Genomic DNA, 19,099 nt, shown 5'->3' on the forward strand with positions numbered 1-19,099 from the left:
AAAAAAACAATACAGAAACATTTGTTCCACCCACTTTTCTCCAGACTTGATCCTCTCTAATCATATGGGTGTTGCATTTCTCTCCATTATATAAACAATATTAGAAAATAAATGTAAACAGTTCAATTATTTTGCTCCAAAGTTCTCCATATATCCATTGTAACGCATAACTAATATAGACATTAATGATTTTTTCATTCCTTCTTTCATGCAACGTCTTCAAATCTGATGTGTATTTCTCAGGTTGGAGTAGGAACATTTTATGTGCCTAAGAGTCACATGTGGCTGATGACAACTACTGGGCAGTGTGGCTCTAGAAACTGGACTGTTGACGAGTTGTATTATGACAGAGTGTGTTAAGCCATGGCCTGTGATACCAGCATTCAAAATGAGTACTGGTTCAAGTCCTGGCTGCTCCTTGTCCCGTCCAGCTCCCTGCTGTGGCCTGGAAAGCAGTGGAGGATGGCCCAAAGCCTTGGGACTCTGTACCACATGGGAGTCTGAGATGGAGCTCTGGGCTCCTGGTTTCAGCTGGCCATTCCCTGGCCATTGCGGCCATTTGGCAAGTAAGCCAGTGGATAAAAGATCTTTCCCATTCTGTCACACTGCTTTTCAAATAAGTAATAAATACATCTTGATAAAAAAAAAAAAACCCTTAAAAACCCCTTTTGGGTCATGGACGTGCCCATCCTCATCTTCACTTGATATTACAAATGTGTGTGAGAGAGAAATGTGCTGTTGCATTGGCTCGACAGGCTAATCCTCAGCCTGCAGAGCCAACATCCCACATGGGCACTGGTTTATTCGTGGTGGCTCCACTTCCAATCCAGTTCCCTGCTTATAACCTGGGAAAGCAGCAGAAGATGGTTCAAGTCCCCAGGCTCCTGCACAGATATGGGAGACCCAGAAGAAGCTACTGGCTTTCGGATAAGCTCCTGCCATTGTGGCCATTTTTTTGTGTGGTGAGGGGGATGGACCAGCAGAAAATCTCTCTCTGTTTCTCCTTCTCTCTGTAAATACGTCCTTCAAGAGCATTCTTCACAGTGTACAGATGTCTCTCTTTCATGAGTTCTTCCCACCCTGTCATTTACGCCAGGCTGATGGGCATACGCCATGGTTTGGCTGGTGCATGTCCCCCCAAAGCGCAGTCCCCATGGCTACCGTGTAATAGTTCTTTTGTTAATATCAATGGCATCACATTTTTTTTTTTTTTTTGGAAGCTGTGTCTTCCTGAGTTTTCATTCTGCTATGGACTTTGGAAGCTTTTTTTAAAAAAAAAAAACATTTTTTTTTTTTTAAAGGCAGAGTTACAGAGAGAAGAGAGAGAGTGAGCGCATACTTCCATCCACCTTTTCACAGGCCCAAATAGCTGCAACAGCCAGGTCTGGGACAGGCAGAAGCCAGATGTCAGGAGCTTCTTCTGGGTCTCCATAAAGGTACAGGGACCCAAAGACTTGGGCCATCTTTGGCTGCCCTCCCAGCGGTAGCAGGGAGCCGGATCAGAAGTGGAGCAGCTGGGACTCAAACCGGTGTCCACAGGAGATGACAGCGTCATGGCCACTCAAGTTACTTTCATATCCACCAGCTTTACTGAACTCTCACTGGTTCTGATGTCTTTTCTTTAGAGTCTCTTGATTTTCTTGCTAACAGCCATCTTGTCTGGAAACATCATTTTGTTTCTTCCCTTCCAGCCTGCATCACTACTTTCTCTCGGGGTGCCCCAGCTAATTTTGTAGACTCAGTTTACCTTGCTGCACATCTATCTTGGGCCAGCCCCATGCAACCATCACCCGTGGCCTCTGTTTACGATAGAGATGTGGCCCACCAAACCTGTTGCCAGCTGAACGTGCATTCATGTACCCGATCTACAGAATGTCACACTTAATGACAGAGCACACTGCAGTTCTTGGTCCTCCTTCCTTGTGCCTGGGAGCTGTGTTTATTGCTATGCTCATGACTGCAAGAGGGGAAAGACCAACATCCCAAACCTGCAGGACAGTTACTGCTGACTGCAGCTCGTTCTTTACAGCACCATGTTATTGGCCATTGTGCACATGTGTTTGACTTTCACGCACCTTCTTGTGTGCCCGTGAGCCTTGCATGTGCCCTGGCCCTGTCATAATGTTACTGGCTTTTTTTTTTAAAGGTTATTTTGGCTATTTTTGGTCCCCTGAATTTTTGCATAAAATTCTGGGTCAATGTCATTTTCTAAAAGGAAATCACCTTGAATCTGATGAGCCCTGCATTTGTCTCTGCACGTCTTGCTGACACTTGACTAAGATGAATGTGCCAACTCACACCCATCACGAAGCTGCACTGGGAGGGCAGTGGGCGTCCAGGTCTTCCTTTCACACAACTTGAACACTTTCAGTGACGTGTGCCTTTTGGACCCTGCATACCAACACAGGATTTCAGCTTGTCTGCTGATTTTATTTCCAATTGATGTTACAGTGCTTTAATCATAAAAATCATCAAAACCATCGCTGGATGTGTCACAGTTCCTCGGACGTAGGGCAGCTTCAATGTCTGAGTTACTGTCGTCCGACTCACCCCAGAAGACTGGAAGAGAAAACCAGATGGCTGGTTACGGGAGCCTCGCTCGCTCAGACCCGGGCTTTAGGCGGCAGCACAGCGGGACTGGGGACGCACCTTGTCTAGCAAAGGTCAACAGGATATCCTGTGACGTGCCCGAGGAGCCATTCATCCATGCATGTTCACACAGTCTCAAAGTGTGTTCCAGGCATGCTCTGGAAACCCCTCGCAGAGTTCCACCTTCCCCCTTCTGCAGTCACCTGAGGTGTTTCATCAGGCCCGAGACCACCTCACCCTCAGCAGCCCCTACACTTTAGTTTTAAAAAGATTTATTAACTTATTTTAAAGGCAGAGAAAGAGACAGAGACTCTTGCATCTGAACAGCCACAAGGCTGGGTGTGGTTAGATGCTTGGAGCCAGGATCTTTGGAGGAAGGAGCTGGACAGCAGGGGACCGAGGTGACACCAGAAGCAGGAAGTGTAGCCTTGACCTGGGGACTCTGGCTGTTCCCAAGCAGGAAGGCGAGAAGAGCACACCACGTGTGGGATGCTAGTGGCCAGCCGGAGGCCAGTCAGGATGTGGGAGGGACTGGAGGTGAAGAGCCGAGGCAGACTGATGAGAGCCTGGTCGTGTCACAGGCAGAGGCAGTGGACTGCCCAGTCTGCCCTGAGCTACAGGTGGCACCAGCTGCTGTGCTGCTGTGCTGCTGTGCTGCTGTGGGCTGCAGGGCCTGTGCGGCTCTGTGCTGGGGACCTGTGCCTTTGGGGAGATCCCAGGGGACACTTCTGTGAGCAGTAGCCACTTCCAAGTCCTTACGTGGGGGTGTGGGACACTCACCTATGTCACCACCTACAAACTATTGAAAACCCAGTGTGCAGTTATTTCTCTTACCATTAGACTTCAGGTTGACGATCAATTTCTTTTTGTTTTCATTCCTGTAAGAGAAAAAGAGAAGCCTCAGTCCTGCGGAGAGAACCAAGGCGAGCAGACTTGCTCAGCGCTGCTGCATGAGCGCATTTGGAAGCACCACAAGGTCAGAAACACTGGGTTTATTCCCCAGATTTCATTATATTTTAAACATTTATTTATTTTTTATTTGAAAGGCAGATTTGCAGAGAGAGAAGGTCACACGTGCACATGCACAAACACGCAGATATCTTCCATCCACTGGTTCACTCCCTTAGTGGCCGCAACACCCAGAGCTATGCTGGTCTGAAGCCAGGAGCCAGGAGCTTCATCTGGGTCTCCCACACAGGTGCAGAGGTTCAGGACCTGGGCCACACTCTGCTGATTTCCCAGGCTATTATCAAGGAGTCAGAACAGGAGTAGCTGGGACTCAAACCAGCGCTATATGAGATGTCGGAGCCACAGACAGTAGCTTAGTGAGTTATGCCACAGCACAGGCCCCATATTTTCCAGATTTTAAAAGCACTTGGAAGGGGCTACATGACAGACTCAGAAAAAGCTCCTGATTCCTGGCTTCGGGTCAGCCCAGCTCTGGCCATTGCAACCATGAAGACAGAAGATCTTGTGATTTTCCCTGGTCATCTTCAACCAGCACAAACCTGCCCCATCAAGCCTGGAAGGGCCCAGGCAAGCTTCTGAAACGAACACTGGATACTTACACACTGAACGAGCTCTCCTGACTTGTTCCTTCCGTCGCTGTTTACAAGATGTCTAATGAGGGACAATAACTCACATTTTGCTTTCTGAAGCTGGACTTGTTTAAGTTAAGGAAAAAACATTTTTGGTAGAACTTTAATGGGAAAAAAAAAATAATACCACATCTTGTAAAAGACAGAGCTCCACTAGTGATCTGACTCTTCTCCCGGCCAGGACTCTGTCTCCTGTGAAGTGCAGCCGGTTATGCCCCTGTCTGCTGTGCCAGCATCCTACACACGTGCCTGTTTCAGCCCTGGCTTCTTCACTTCTAAGCCAGCTGAATATCTAGGAAGCAGAATACGGCTCGAGTGCTTGGGCCTCTACACCCACATGGGAAACCTGGAAGGAGCTCCTGGCTCCTGGCTGCGGGCCATCCAGCTCTGGCTGTTGCAGCTATTCGGGAAGTTACTAGTAGAAGGAAGATTTTTTTTTCTCTATCTTTCCCTCTTCACTTTGTACTATGCTTTTCAAGCAACTATATAAAAATCTTAAAAAAAAAAAAAAACCTACCAAGTGCTATAATTTACTCCCTCCCCTCATAAGGGAAGATACACTGAATTAGCATTTTCTTTTTTCTTTTTTTAAAGATTTATTTTTTTTTAATTGGAAAGTCAGACATACAGAGAGGAGGAGAGACAGAGAGGAAGATTTTCTGTCCAATGATTCACTCCCCAAGTGGTTGCATGGCCAGAGCTGTGCTGATCCAAAGCCAGGAGCCAGAACCCTTTTCTGGGTCTCCCATATGGGTGCAGGGTCCCAACTCTTTGGGCCATCCTCAACTGCTTTCCCAGGCCACAAGCAGGGAGCTGGATGGGAAGTGGAGCTGCCAGAATTAGAACTGGTGCCCACAAGGGATCCTGGTATGTGCAAGGTAAGGACTTGAGCTGCTAGGCTACTGTGTCAGGCCCGAGCTAGCATTTTCTGGGCTAAAAGCAAACACTTCCTTTGCAATTTCAGACCTGCTTCTTCATTTATCATGACCATGCATGGGCCTTTCGCCATTTCTCCATGAAGGGAGGATCCTCCGCTTCATCCTCTGCAACCATCTGAAAGCAGACAGCAGCTTCACTGAGTCATGGAAGCTTCCAGGAAGACGAGCAGCTGGCAGGAAAAGGCAAGCCTGCCAAACTTGATCTCTTATAAAGTGCACGCGCGCGCGCACACATACACACAGAAAATGTAGCTGAGCATGGCGTCTATTATTTGCACATCGCCCTTTAGCTAAGTGCTGGAGGGAAGAGGTGCATTCCAAAAATGTCGGGAAGAGTATGAAAAGAGGCCGCTTTGCTGTCGGCAGTGCAGCTAGAGAACCACAGCATGGGGCAAGGGGACTGCTCTCCCAAACACACAGCACAGGCACAGGTGACAGACGGGGCTGCAGGACCCAAGAGGGCGGGTGACTCTGGTCTCTGCTTTAAACATAGACATGACCTCCCCAGCTGGAACCAAGAGACAGGATGGGGCAGTGGGGGGCCCTGCGAAGGCAACAAGGGCACAGAGGTAGGGGAGCTCAGGCCTGGCTCACGTCTATGAGTTCCAGAAACATATTAGCTCCATCCAGCTTTCTCCAGATGGCTTTGTGGCCAATGCCCCAGCTGCGGCCAAACTCACCACCAGCCAGTGCTCCCACACTGAGCCAGGCCCTCCCTCCCATCTCTGCAGGTGGCATACCTGATCTTCCAGCCACCCCAAGTTCCTCTGCACAACTCAACTCGTCAGAATCCAACCAGCCCCTTGGTCCTGCCAAACTGAACATGCAGTGCAGCCAGGGGCCCAGCATCCCCCTGTGCTGTTGCCTCACTGCTGAGCACAGCAGCGTCTCCTGCCGGGATCTCTGCACCTGCCCCCTGACTGCTGACACCTACCCGTGTTCTCCTGTCCTCAGAAACAGAACTCCAGTGGTGGTTGCGTCTCTGTTTAAAATGTGTCAGTGCCCGCCCACTGACCTGAATCTCACAAAGTCTATCTCCAAATAAGATGAGGCCAAGGTCGGGCTCTCTTGTAGCCTTGCCTGTTCCTCACTCTCCACCCAGTGCTGCGTCTGTGGCTGTTTTACACCCATCTGTGATGCGGTGGCTGGGCAAGCGGGTGTTCAGTACTCAGATGTACCGTGTGGAAACAGTAAATGAGCCCATTTAGTGCACGGCCCTGCCTGCAGGCTCTCAATCCATCTAATAAGAAAAGAAACAGTGCAATGTTGCCGATATGGGCACATGACAATCACACATGGAAGTAATGTCACAGCCACCCAACAAGTCCTACTGCGGAGGTCACCATAAGCTGCAAGGCACTGCGCACAGGAGCGACTTCCAGAAGCCAGCCATGGTAGGGAATGTGTGGATCCCCGTGGCTCAGGTACCAATGCCAAAGAGGTGCCCTCACCTTTCCAGCTGACTTTGACAGGAAAGGTGCTGTGGGTGAGAGGACAGCAGAGCCTGGCGGGGATGCTGCTCTGCAGTCAGACACTCCGGGCCATCCAGCACTAGTGATTAGGCAACTCAGATGATGAACTCGCCTTGGGGAGGTTGCAGCAAGAGGTGTCTGTCCCCGCAGCAGATGAGGATGGAGACAGCCCTGGGGACCACGGGACAAGCTCCATCTTGTGTGGGCGGGAATTACAGAAGACTGAGCTAACCCTTGAAAACCTGCATGGCATCGGCCACGTGCAGGGGCAGGGCCGAGCTTCCTGGCACAGCATGGGAGAGAAAGCGAGGACAGGAAACAGTGGGCTGTATCCGGCTGTGCTCACACGGTGGCCCTGGGCTATTGGGGTATGCAGGGTGGCCGTGCCACATTTGAGACAGTGACGGCCACAAGGGTCTCCTCCCTCGGCTAGCAGCAGAAGCAAGCTGTTGGGATGGTGGGCAGACACCTGCCTGGCCTTGAAAGAGGATGACAACCCAGTGGTAGTAATGGAGACACTGCCTCTCAGCCCAGTGACAAGCTTGCTCTGTGACAGTCAGTCGGAGGCCATGGCTGTGGGGTTTGGCAATGGGATTTGGGGGGCAGGGGGTGGGCGTCTTGCCGGAGAGCACCAGGCAGGAGTGCTGGGACGGTGAGGGACAGCTCCCAGAGCAAAGTCTCCTTCCAAGCACTGGGTCCAATTATAGGACTGAAAATCCCAACTTCTGAAAAGACCTGTCTCTGGGCTCAAAATTCTACAAATATTAATGATTTTGACTACAAGCTATAATCAGTGTTAATATTCCTTAAATAGCATCTTCAGCTTGAAATTTCCTCAGAATACTTCTATTTCTGAAAAACAGGAGGCAAAAAAATAATCCTGAAAAATGCTAATGTTTGTCCTAAGAACTGTTCACAAATATTAACTACGTTTTAAATGTCTGCTAGTCAGTTTAAATTGGACAAAGTCTGAGCGCCCCCTGATGGCTGATCAGGAGTCCTACAGCAGATGTTATTTTTAGTTGCCCGGGCTCAACTTGCTAACTTCTATTCAAGTAGTCAATTGATAGCTTTTGGGGGCTCTGTGCAGGAAAAAAAAAGGGGGGGAGGCTTTTAGGATTAGCATAAGAAACAGAGTTTTTAAAAACTTGCTACTTCAATAGAATTGGGGGAGAATGCAGATTTGCTAAGTCAGACACAGAGATTGAACTTCCAGAAAAAAAAAAAACCACTTTTATTTTTACTTCACTGAACTGTTGAGTCTTTGTAACTTTATATTTTAATCTGGGGAAAGCGGTACAGGAAAGGCCATGAGATGATGCCCCAGCCCCCACTAGGCCATCAGCTGCCGGCTGGCGCCCTCCGCTGGCCACTCCCTTGGCTGCAGGGCAGGCCTGGAATGCCACCCACGGTGGCCCTGCCTGTCGCAGTGGCTGGATGACTTTTGCAGCCTTTCTCTGGGGAGATTATGCTGCAGGCACACACCCTATCCTCTTGGTAAAGCATGGTCTTGACCCAACTAGGAAAGCAGAGCTGCAAGTCAGGAACTAACGCATGGAAGCTCCAAGGTGGTCTGCTAAAACATCCTCGCCCTGGAATCCGTGGATCCGGGCGAGAGCGAAGTGCTTCCTGGGGAAGGTAAAGCGAGACAATGTCTGCGCAGGAGAGGAAGCTCTGGCATGCACCCCCGAACAAAAGGGAACAAGTGGTCTTTGCTCGGAGAACGGCTGCCTATTAGGACTCACTCCTTCGCACATCATGCTTTTCATCCCCACTCAACCACAAAATGATGTTGCTGAAGCAAATACAATGGCAGAAAAAGATTTACACTGAAAGAATCTTTAATAATAAACTGTTGCCGATCTGCCTACTTGCCCGTGATTTATAATACAATAAACATCGGATTCTATTACGGCTCATGCACTGAAGCTGCCGCTCTGAAAGCCCGGCACCCCACCACCATCACAATGAAATGAGCATGGACAAATGTGCTAAGAGTATCTCTTTGCATCTTTTATAGCTGGTGTGTATTAATCTGTAGCGCTTATTAAGAAAGTCATTGCTATGCAAAGCAGCACCCAATCCCTTTCTCTGGCTTCTCAACAGAGCGCACTGTTGAGCCAATAGGACGGACCCTCTGGCCCTCATTCCGCATTCATCACAGGCAACATTTGCACAATGTATCTCTCAAAGGCGGCTGAAAAGAAGGCCTTAATACTCATGTAAACAACTGCAAACCAATTACTTAATGAATCAGGCCCACACATAATGAGGTGCAGACAAAGAGCTATAAATGCATTTTTGCACCCAAGCCGCTGCTTTAAAGTAAAATCCCTCAGCTGTAGTTTGGGCTTAACTAGCACATCATAATTATTGTTTCTAGGACATCAGAGGAAGCCCCTTTTTTTTTTTTTTAGGTCCAGCGGGGTCTTTTTTTTTTTTTTTTTTTTTTTTTAGATTGCTCATCAGCTCACTGACAAAATAGAGCAAAGAAGAATTTTTAAAAGTGCTACAGGAGCACTGCACTGGTATGTTTATTCTCAAGTACTGGGTCTCGAGACCACTTGTCAAAGCAATAAAGCACAAGGAGCGACTGCTGTAAGTGGGAGCCTTACATGTAAGCCTCTAAGAAAATTCCACGAATCCAAGCACAAACAGCAATGCCGGAGCTCTCCAGAGCCAGGCTGGGAATTCACAACCCCAAGCCCAGGGCGAGACTCCGGCGGCACCCAGCACATCAAGCCTGTACGAGCAAGTGCCAGGAACCAGGGGCTTCCTGAAGGTGTGTGTGTGTGTGTGTGTGTGTGTGTGTGTTCCTAAAGGGGATGTTGGCATTACCTGTAATTTACTGGAAAGTTAATTTCATATAAGAATAATAACAAAAGCCTTCTGTTCTTTAACTGAAAGGTTTGAATTCAGTTTAGAAATACAGACAGGATGAAAACTGACAGACTGAGAAAAGGGTCTACAAAATCTAACTGCTTTTTGAAGGCATTTTCAAATTGCCCAAATAACATATTTAACGTATCAAAATTTTTTTTTTTAGTGGAGACAAACGCTTATAAAATTCTTTAAAAAATGATGGGGGCGTATTGTTAAGCCCAACAGTCATGTTAAATCCTGAAAGCTATCTGAATTCATTGTCCTCTAAAATTTCTTTCAGGAGACTGAGGACTTGAATTTGTGGTGCAACTGTAAAAATATTTTAATATGCTTCCAGTCCTATTCATCACCCATTTCTTCAAACACATGGAGGAAAATTCGGATATTGGCACTAATTTGTGAAAATCACACGAGCATTTTATAACCATGATAAATTTTTAAAGGAAAACCAGTCTTTTAATATATGCCTGATCCTAAAGAATCTAAGTGAAAACATATTTTTCATTATAAAATGCACTTCTAGATCAAATCGTTTTATTTTATGGAAACCTGTATGTAGCATCAGAAATTTTCACCCAAGGTAAGTAGCTGATTTGAACACAGCACAACCTCTTAGAAGACACCCTGTTAATGAGCAATTCTGAATTACGAAGGACACTTGCTGTGCTGGTTTAAAGGACATTTGGTTTAAAGAAAAAGGTGGATATCTCACCAAATGTTTATATTCCCAACCTATAAATTCCTTTAAATGACTAAACGTCATTGCATGATTGACATTTTATGTGGGCAAATTCAGCAGTAACCACTGCTCTGAACAAATGACGAAAGATCAACTTTGTAACTTACGAAAAATAGCAAATACTACCAAAAAGGTAGGGACAAGAATACGTGGTGACACACAGAAATAAAAAAGCCAGTGGCCAGCAGTGGCTAGTCTGTCACGTCAGAAAGAAGAAACAGGTCACTTCACTCCTTTGAAGGCCCTTTCCTGACAACTTCCATTGTGCTGCCTCTTAGCAGTCCTACTGCGAGCAGCTGTGGAGGCTAATTTGTGGTTCACTGAGGTGTCAATTGAGTCTCACAGCAAGAAAACAACAGCTGCCAAACAATACTTTGCTCCGGCGCCAACACTTGCAAAGGTGGACTGAAATTTCAACTGTTATTTGTGATAAACAAAAACCCAGCCTATAAGCCCGCATCAAGTCACATGACGGGATGCTGTGGGTAGGCAGAGCCTAACTCATCACTGCTGACCGTACCTGGCTGCTCACTGCATTCAGACGGGCCCTGCAGACATTACCTTGACAAAGGACTTCCCTCACCAGATGAATCCCGGGCTCCGGAGGCGGTGCTGCTGGCCGACTTTGTCTGGGGTGCACTGCTGCCAACGTGCAGACCTGGGGAGGGCACAGACACAGAGTGAGTGGTGGCTGCCAGGCAGCACGGGGACAGGAGTGCATGGAGAGGCGGCCTCGCCAAGACCTCGGGAAGGAAGACATAATGGAGGAAGATGCTGTGCAAACCACCCAAGGCAAGACCCTGCCGGCAGAGCACTTACAGGAAGTGGGATACTTTCCTGGGGTCCTCACGCCAAGGCCACATAAAGCAAGACAGAAAAGCTCCCCAAAGGCCTTGATTTTCAAGGATGTACTGGGTAGCAGGTGGGTGTCTCCTGGGGCATGCAGTACCGGTTAATAAATGTTATTAGATATGCTGGTGACAATCAGGGCACAATGCAGCCTCAGGAATGGGCACACACCCCCGGCCCATGTAACCCTCTGCCAAATCTTTTCTCCATCCAGGAGGCTGAAGGGGAGGAGAGGCCGCACAAATGACCTCTTTCTGGAGAGCCAGGAGAGCCGAACTGTCCCTGGGCTGCTCCCAGACTGCAAGCATTTCCTGCTGGCTGCTGCCAGGTCTGCTCAGCCTTGGCTGTCTGTGTGACAGGTCTGCTTCCTACCTGGCATCACCTGGGACCCTAGGTGGGCAAGGACTGGGCATCTTGGCCAAAGGCGTCTACAGAATGTCTAACCTGCACCCCACTTAGCAGGCAATCCTCGCAGCGGTCCGTTCTAGGGCCTACCTGTCTCTAAGGACAGTGGAGACTAGGGCTCACAGCTGGAGTTGGCTGGAGCGGCTTTCCTCAGCAGCAAGCCCAGCCAGAGGCAGAGATCTAGAATGTGGGTGTTTGGGTCCCCCCAGGCCCATGACCACCTCTGGGTGGCTAGGGAATCTGCGCTATGTGCTTCTCTTCACAGCTCAGAAAAGTCCCTATTGTCAGGGGCAGAACAGGCGTGAACACCCAGCCACCACATGCAGGTCTGGGTCACTGTCTCACTAGGCTGATGGCGTCCACCCTTGGTGCCTTCGCAGGACTGCAGGACTCCACGGGGGGGGGGAGGGGGAGGGGTTAGAGCACAGGCTGACTGTGGTCACCCTCAGGGCACAGGACTCCACAGTGGAGGGGGTTAGAGCACAGTCTGATGGCGGCCACCCTCAGGGCACAGGACTCCACAGTGGGGGGTGGGGGTTAGAGCACAGGCTGATTGTGGTCACCCCCGGGGCACAGGACTCCACAGTGGGAGGATTAGAGCACAGGCTGATGGTGGTCACCCCTGGGGCAAAAGACTGCGCAGTGGGAAGGTTAGGAATGCTGTAGAGCACAGGATGGGTAAGCTTAGGGTACAAGGAGGGACTTGAATCAACTGATGCTTCATTGACTATCTATAAAGTATCATTTCACTTATAAAGTAGGTTAATAAAAAACACATCTACTATTAGTATATTGGTAGTACCAGCATTTTTTTTTTAGACATTCAAGAGACCACAATTTACACCAAACCTAAGCGTCTTTTGTATCGGCCTAATGAATCATCCCCCAAATGCTCACCAAAACCAGATTTGTGGGGTTGCCCTCCTAGCTGTGTGTGCCCACCAGCTAGCTCCAAGCCAGGTAGTAATTACTCTTGGGATCTCTTGTAAAATGAGCTGGTTAGGTATACATGTTCTAAGATTTTGGATTCTTCTTATTTATTTTTTATTGCAAAGGTAGATTTACAGAGCAGAGAGACAAAGATCCTCCATCAGCTGGTTCACTCCCACAGTGACCACAATGGTCAGAGCTCAGCCAATCTGAAGCTAGGGCTTCTTCCTGGTCTCCCACATGAATGCAGGGACCTAAAGTCTTGGGCTACAAACAGGGAGCTGCAAGGGAAGTAGAACAGCCAGGACACAAAAAAGCACGCATACGAACACCTGGAGATAGAGGAATAGCAGGCTGAGCCAATGTACTGGCCCCTAAATAGTGGGTTCTCATCTGGTTCAAATGTGAAGGTGATGAGGGCAAAGAATTTACAAGAACCAGTTAACTTTCCAGAGCGACAGCAACTCCCCTCAAGCTGGAGGGCTCGTGTGATAGTCAAGAAGCTGCACTCTCCTCCAGCTCCGCAGATCGTATCACCGCCACAGGGCAGGCCCTCCCAAGGCCCTGAATTCTCAAACCAATCAAAATAATGGAATTTGACTGCAACTGACTCCACCATCAGTCTCACCTACAAATGTTACTCCAATTACAGACACCCTAAGCACATCCCTCAAAAACAAAAAGCCCATAGGAAGAAAACATGCTTGGAACAATTGGGGGATTTGAATATGGATAGGGAATTATATGATATTAAGAAACTGGGGCAGTGAGTTAGGCAGCCCCTGCTATCTGTGAAACCCGCATCACATATGGGCAGTGATCCACATCCTGGCAGTTCCACTCCCAATCCAGCTTTCTGCTAATGTGTCATGGGAAAACATGGAAGACAGTCCAAGTCGTTGGGTCTCTGCCAGTAATACGGGAGACCCGGATGAAGCTCCTGGCTCGGGTCTGGCCCAGCTCTGGCAGTTGCACTACCTGGGCAATGAACCAGTGAGTGGAAAATGTCTTTCTGTAAGTTTGCCTTTTAAATAAATAAACAAGCACTTAACAAAAACCACTACTCATTCTGATGGCTAAACTCATGGCAGGGTGGTTCTAGCTATTCATGTGTATGTCCATATCAATCCACTGTCACAAAGAGAGTGGAGGTAACTTGAATTTCTTAAAAAATTGTAACAGGGGCCAATGTTGTACACCACGGGTTAAGCTGGCATCCCATACTGGAACACTGGTTCAAGTCCTGGCTGTTCTGCCTTGCATCCAGCTCTTGGTTAATGTGCCTGCAAAAGCAGCAGAATTCTGATGATCCAGTGCTCGGGCCCTGCCACCCATGTGCGTGATGCAGATGGATTCCAGGTTACCAGCTTTGGCCTGCTCTAACTGGGCTCAGACTCACTCTTGTGTCCAATTGGAGAGTGAGCCAAAGGATGGAAGGCATCTTTCTGTCGCTCTGTCTCTCCCTCTGTCACTGCTGCCTTCCAAATAAATTTAAAAACATATATATTTAAGGAAAGGGTATGATAAAAGGAAAAGCACTGAAAGTAATTAATGTAAAATAATCAATCTAAGAAAACAAACAGAATTATTGCAAAAACAAAATCCTAGGTGGCAGGAACTCAGCTTTCCAGGAAGACACATAAAAAATACTTGAAAGACCTCAGACTCTGGGGAGGGGTCAGCCCAGCTCCATATTACCCTTCTGATGATGAAGAAGCCAGGAGACACGGGGAGGAGAAGGAACTGGGAGCATCTCTGTAGTCCTAAGTGACAGGTGACTATCATGATTCATCTAGAAGAATCCCAGGGCTGGGACTGGCACGGAGGTGAGGTGGGAGGGCACATGGTTCTTCCACATGCCTGTTTGCTAAGGACAGAGACGTACTAGCTGTCCAGGACCTGGTTGCAGCTTGTTACAAAGCCCTTGGCTGGCCCAGGACACTGACGCACCTGACGGCTGTGACGCAGAGGCAGCTGCCCTTGGCAATCTGTCTTCAGTCTGCTTCCTGTTATCCTGGAGGGCAGACATCTTCAGCAATTGGTAGACTCTTGTTTCTATGGAAAAGCAAAAAATTAGATACCCTGACTTTGCTATTGTCCAGAGAGAAGCATCTTCAATTCCTCCCATGAGGTGAACTCTTAAAATGCAAGTTAATTTTCTGACATCACATTTTTGAAATTCTGAAAGCAAACAAAACACAGTAGTTAACACAGTTTTCCAGATGCAAACGCAGCAGCTGAGTCTACCTGAGGTGGCCAATCTGTCACTCTTTTGAGGGGTCTGTGGGTCTCCTCATAACAAAATGACTGCTTTTCCCTGCAGCCCACACCAAGGGCTCTTGGGAGTGGTCCGCTCTGCTTCCCAGGCTCTTGTTGGGGCTCTGGGAGAGGCTGCGGGAATGACGCGGCAGCAGGGTGGACTCCGAGTCCACCCTGCGGGAAGCAGAGGGAGGATGTGGGCAGGCAACACAGCCAGGCATCAAGTGTCATCCCCCTGGCCCGGCTCCGGCTCCCAGGCTGCCCGGCCACATGTCTGCTGCCACACTGGGGAAGGCACTAGGCAAAATGGCCAAAAATGACATTAAGATCCAACCTCCCTCACTGCTTTCTGCCTCTAGGATACCTGAAACAGAAAACTAGTGCTTTGACATGGATATAAGGAAACAACGCCCACATTGCCAGTGTAGCCACAAAGGGACTCTTGCAGCAGCCTTGTCAGCTGCTTTCTTGCTTTCGCTGCCCTGACCTGCGAGTTCAAGGCCCAACCCCTTGATGACTGGGTTGAAATTTCCACCACACTAAAGAATGAAAATGTAACTTATCTCACTGTACTGGGAACGAGTCAGGTTAAAACTGACTATTTAAGAAGAGCATCTTACTTTGGAACTTCAAATGCTAAATAATCAAAAATATGTATGGAGCAAGGACTCTTAAGAGATGATTTATAAATCCTAAAGCAAAGCTTGGTAACAATACTGGGTCATGAAATAAGTCTGATGGGTGTGATTTTAATAAATTAATACAGAAAACTGTAAGAGTATAAGGAAAGAGTGTTATTTTACCTAGTTTGTGTGTGTGAACTGTGTGAGCCTGGCGTGTGTGTGTGTGTGAACTATGTGAGCCTGGCGTGTGTGTGTGTGTGTGTATGTGAATTGTGTGAGCGTGGTGTGTGTGTGTGTGTGAACTGTGTGAGCCTGGCGCGTGTGTGTGTGTGTGTGTGTGTGTGTGTGAACTGCATGAGCTCCGGCCTGGGAGAGAATACATTTCCCAGCATTGGAATGTCTCCCACAGGAGGCGCTGTAACATTCTCTGATGAACTCTTAATAGCCATAATACTTTTGATGAGTTATAAAGTGTGTTGATGAGGAGGGAGATCTATTAATAAAATCAGAAACACAATGTCTGAAATTTGAAAGGTAAAGAATCATTGTAAAACAGGTGAAATGCCCTGCTTATTTTATAAAAACTGACCAAAAAAAACTCCTTTTTTTTAGCTTTTAGGGTACAAGTCTGGAATTTAATGACCATATGCTATTCTGCATTCAATTAAGCTTATTTGGTCAAGGAAAACATTGTGAAGGTAGAAGTTAAAAAGGGAAAAAACAGAGCGGCTCCTTGAGCAACAAAGGCTTCGGTGCTGGAGGGGGCAGCTGTGGGAGTTGTGGTCAGAGCTCCCTTCTGCTGCCTTCAGGGGCCTTGCTGGGCTCCAAGCAGGTGCTCCCCCACTTCCCCAAGGTCAGGAAAACACCAAGTACTGTGACTTCCAGAAGATGTTCGGGAGGTATAGCACGGCGGTAGCTGAAAGGGAACTTCCAGTTTAAGTGGATTGAGTGTTTGGCCCAAGTGGGAGGCGGCACGGAGACCAGTGGCTGGCATGTGGCGTGGGGTGGGCAGGATCCACCCAGAGGCAATGGAGCTTACTGTGAGCTGCAAGGGATCCTTTTCCTACTGTGGAAAAACCAGCTCATCTCCATCTTTCTCACAGTCTGTCTCAGCCTCCTGCCCTCCCCTCCTGAGAGGACACTGTTTTGGGCTTCCCCTTCAAGGCTGCTGACCAGCTGTCCTGCAGGAAGAGGCCTAGCCTTACCGGCCCACTAAGGGAGAGCCAGCCCCTTCCTGGTCAGACAACCCCTTCCCGGTCAGCCAACTCCTTCCCGGTTAATCCCTTCCCTGTCAGCCATTCCCTTCCCATTCAGGTAATCCCTTCCAGGCTCCTTCAGCCTTCCGCAGCCCTTCTCCCAATCACGGCCGTACTCTGAACAATCCTTATCTGGGATGCAGCTACCTTAACCTGAGTGCTAAGGTGCCAGCAAAATCAAGCCGAGGACTGCTGGACACCATCTCCCTTTCCCTACCCATTGAACACTTCCTCTAATGGTTTAAGAGCAAAGTGAATTTTCAAAGGTAGAAGGATGAAACGTGTTCAGGAGGAGGAATAAGCATGAACCATGGCAGACCCATGCAGACACCAACGCACTGGAAGGGCTGGACGGGGCAGGTGCTGCCTGCCGTCCACAAGAGGACGTCTGTACGAGGGCTCAGATGCAGTGGAGCTGGAGCCGGTCTCCCTTTGGCATGTGTCACCCACTAGTTCCGGTCGGAAGGGAAGCACAAAACAATAGCAAAGGGCTGAGAGCCGTAGCTAGGAAAAACCCAGGCGTTAGGAGTTGGTTAAAGAATGCATGAACTGTGTAAACAAAATTGGAGATGGGAGGAAGGGCTCAGACCCCAGATCCTGCCACCAAAATAGACAGGGCAGGACTGGGAATGCAGGAGCCTTCTAGGGCAAAGAGGGACACAGAAGAGCGTTAAGGCAGCTAAGGTAGAGTGAGGAAGCCAGGGCCTCAGCCCCCTGCAGGGCCTGCCCTCACGCTGCATGGAGCAGCTGGTCCTTGGCTAGAGCCAACTGCTACCTGGTGGAAAAGCAGGAATGGTCCTGCCAGATTTCTGCCTCTCCTTTATATTTTTAAACAAAACACTGCACAGGTCAACCACAATATGTTTATTTACAACTTGGAAACTAGACTGGTGAACAACTTTTTAGAAACCCTAAAAATGGCATGAGAACACCAGAGCCGAAGCTGGAGGTCAGCTTTCTCCTCCAAAGGCCTCCTGGAGACCCAGCGGCAGCTCATCCACAGCAGGGGGAAGGCTAAGCAGCCTCACGTAGCCAAAAGGGCCAGGTTTCAGACAACCTGGGAGGCAAGAGCATGTCTTCTGCTGAAGTCTCAAACGATCCAGATGGGAAAGGAGACAGATACGAGGCTTGTGCCAACGCAGGCCCAGATTTTTCTGAAGCAAGGACGGTGACAATGACACAGCTAAAAGAGGAACTGTGCGGCCCTGCAGATTCAGTGATCAAACAAATCAACAGAAGAGCAAATGGAACAAATCTAGAAGTTTAAGCTGGCCTGCTATGAAAGAAATAGGGATAGGACATATGGATTTCCAAGGGGAAAATAACTAGTGAAGGAATTAGTAACCCTGAAGTCAGAAAATCTGTGAACTGGGTGGTCACTTAAGACTTTGCTTTCTATCCTATGCCTTGCAACTTCCGGGAAATACACCCCTCCCATTTGTGACGAAGCTCACCAAGTAATGACAATGATAGATAAAGCAAAATTTCTAAAGAATATCATTATTTTCCTTTGGAATGTTCTGGTAACAGATGCATGTATAAGCTTTCATTTCTGAATCTCAGTCAAGCACCTATTACGTAGTCAAGTGTGTCAAGATTTAGTTTGCAAAGTACAAAACACTACAAATGAAAGCATCAATCAAGGCAAAGGAGTCAGTTCTGGGTAGCAGCAGCTCCAAGCGTTAAATCTATTCGTGGCTACTAATTCCAGACAGACCACACTATGAGCTAAATACATTTTCACCGACTTTGTTATATATTTCTTGCCCAAGCCCAGTCATTTAGCCACCTGCAAAGTGCTGAAGGATCACTGAGGCTGTTTTAGTCTTTTTGATACATGTTTTATGTCTAGAAAATAGAAACAGCTAGAGAAAGAAAATGAAAAGCTGCCCAATAAAGGGAGGTAGGAGAGAGATGGTGTGGAGGAGAGGAGAAAGCCTCAACTTGATATCTTTTATTCTCTTTTACATGCAAATGTACACCTGCTAAAATACTTCTAAATCTAAAACAAAAAGAAAATATCTGATGAGCAAATGTTTTTAACAACCTATTACAAGAGCCGGATAAACGAGTGGCTCAGCAGCCTCGAAGGGGTGTCTTCTGGGCAAACAATCTTCCATTGCTTCTGCAGAAATCCTTAAAGGACACTGGGGGAAAAGGGAGGGGAGAGTTGAGCCCAGAAGAGGAATCACAAAGGCAGATACAAACAATACTTTCCCTGCAGCTAGGAAAAAAATGCCCTTGGACTGGCGAAGAACTGGGCATCTTCGAGTGAGGAGGGATAATTACTATTCCTATGTGAACTGTGTAGAAGTTCTAAAAGTAAATTTGAAAATATATTTTCTGTACACAGAACTTCCCAACATTGTCATTTTTCTTTTGCATGGTACTAGATGTACTGCGGATGCTGCAAGACCCAGTTTCTGAAAGAAAATGGGATCAAAACAAGATATATTTCTTGAAATTATTCAAAACATAAGCATTATCACTAAAAATCCAGAAATCATTTTTCTAGTAACCTGATCATTTGCAAATGAGAAAGTATTAGGGTAGCAGTG

The 19,099-nt window shown here is 47.9% G+C and overlaps 1 protein-coding gene across 3 annotated transcripts in view; it reads right to left on the reverse strand.

Moving 5' to 3' along the window:
• Positions 1–2,412: 2,412 nt before the first annotated feature.
• KIZ (kizuna centrosomal protein) overlaps positions 2,413–19,099 on the reverse strand; it is a 68,095-nt gene continuing 51,408 nt past the window's right edge. For all 3 annotated transcript variants that reach the window (XM_040981776.1, XM_040981773.1, XM_040981774.1), the window contains 4 exons: positions 14,354–14,458; positions 10,781–10,877; positions 3,424–3,467; positions 2,413–2,559 (listed from right to left, as the gene is read on the reverse strand). In XM_040981776.1, the coding sequence (XP_040837710.1) occupies positions 2,456–2,559; positions 3,424–3,467; positions 10,781–10,877; positions 14,354–14,458 (350 nt within the window). In that variant the 3' untranslated portion in view covers positions 2,413–2,455. The remainder of the gene's footprint in view (positions 2,560–3,423; positions 3,468–10,780; positions 10,878–14,353; positions 14,459–19,099) is intronic.

The sequence above is a fragment of the Ochotona curzoniae genome, unplaced genomic scaffold (genome assembly GCF_017591425.1).
Source record: "Ochotona curzoniae isolate NIBS_2020 unplaced genomic scaffold, NIBS_Ocur_1.0 contig_3520, whole genome shotgun sequence".
NCBI classification, from domain to species: Eukaryota; Metazoa; Chordata; class Mammalia; order Lagomorpha; family Ochotonidae; genus Ochotona; species Ochotona curzoniae.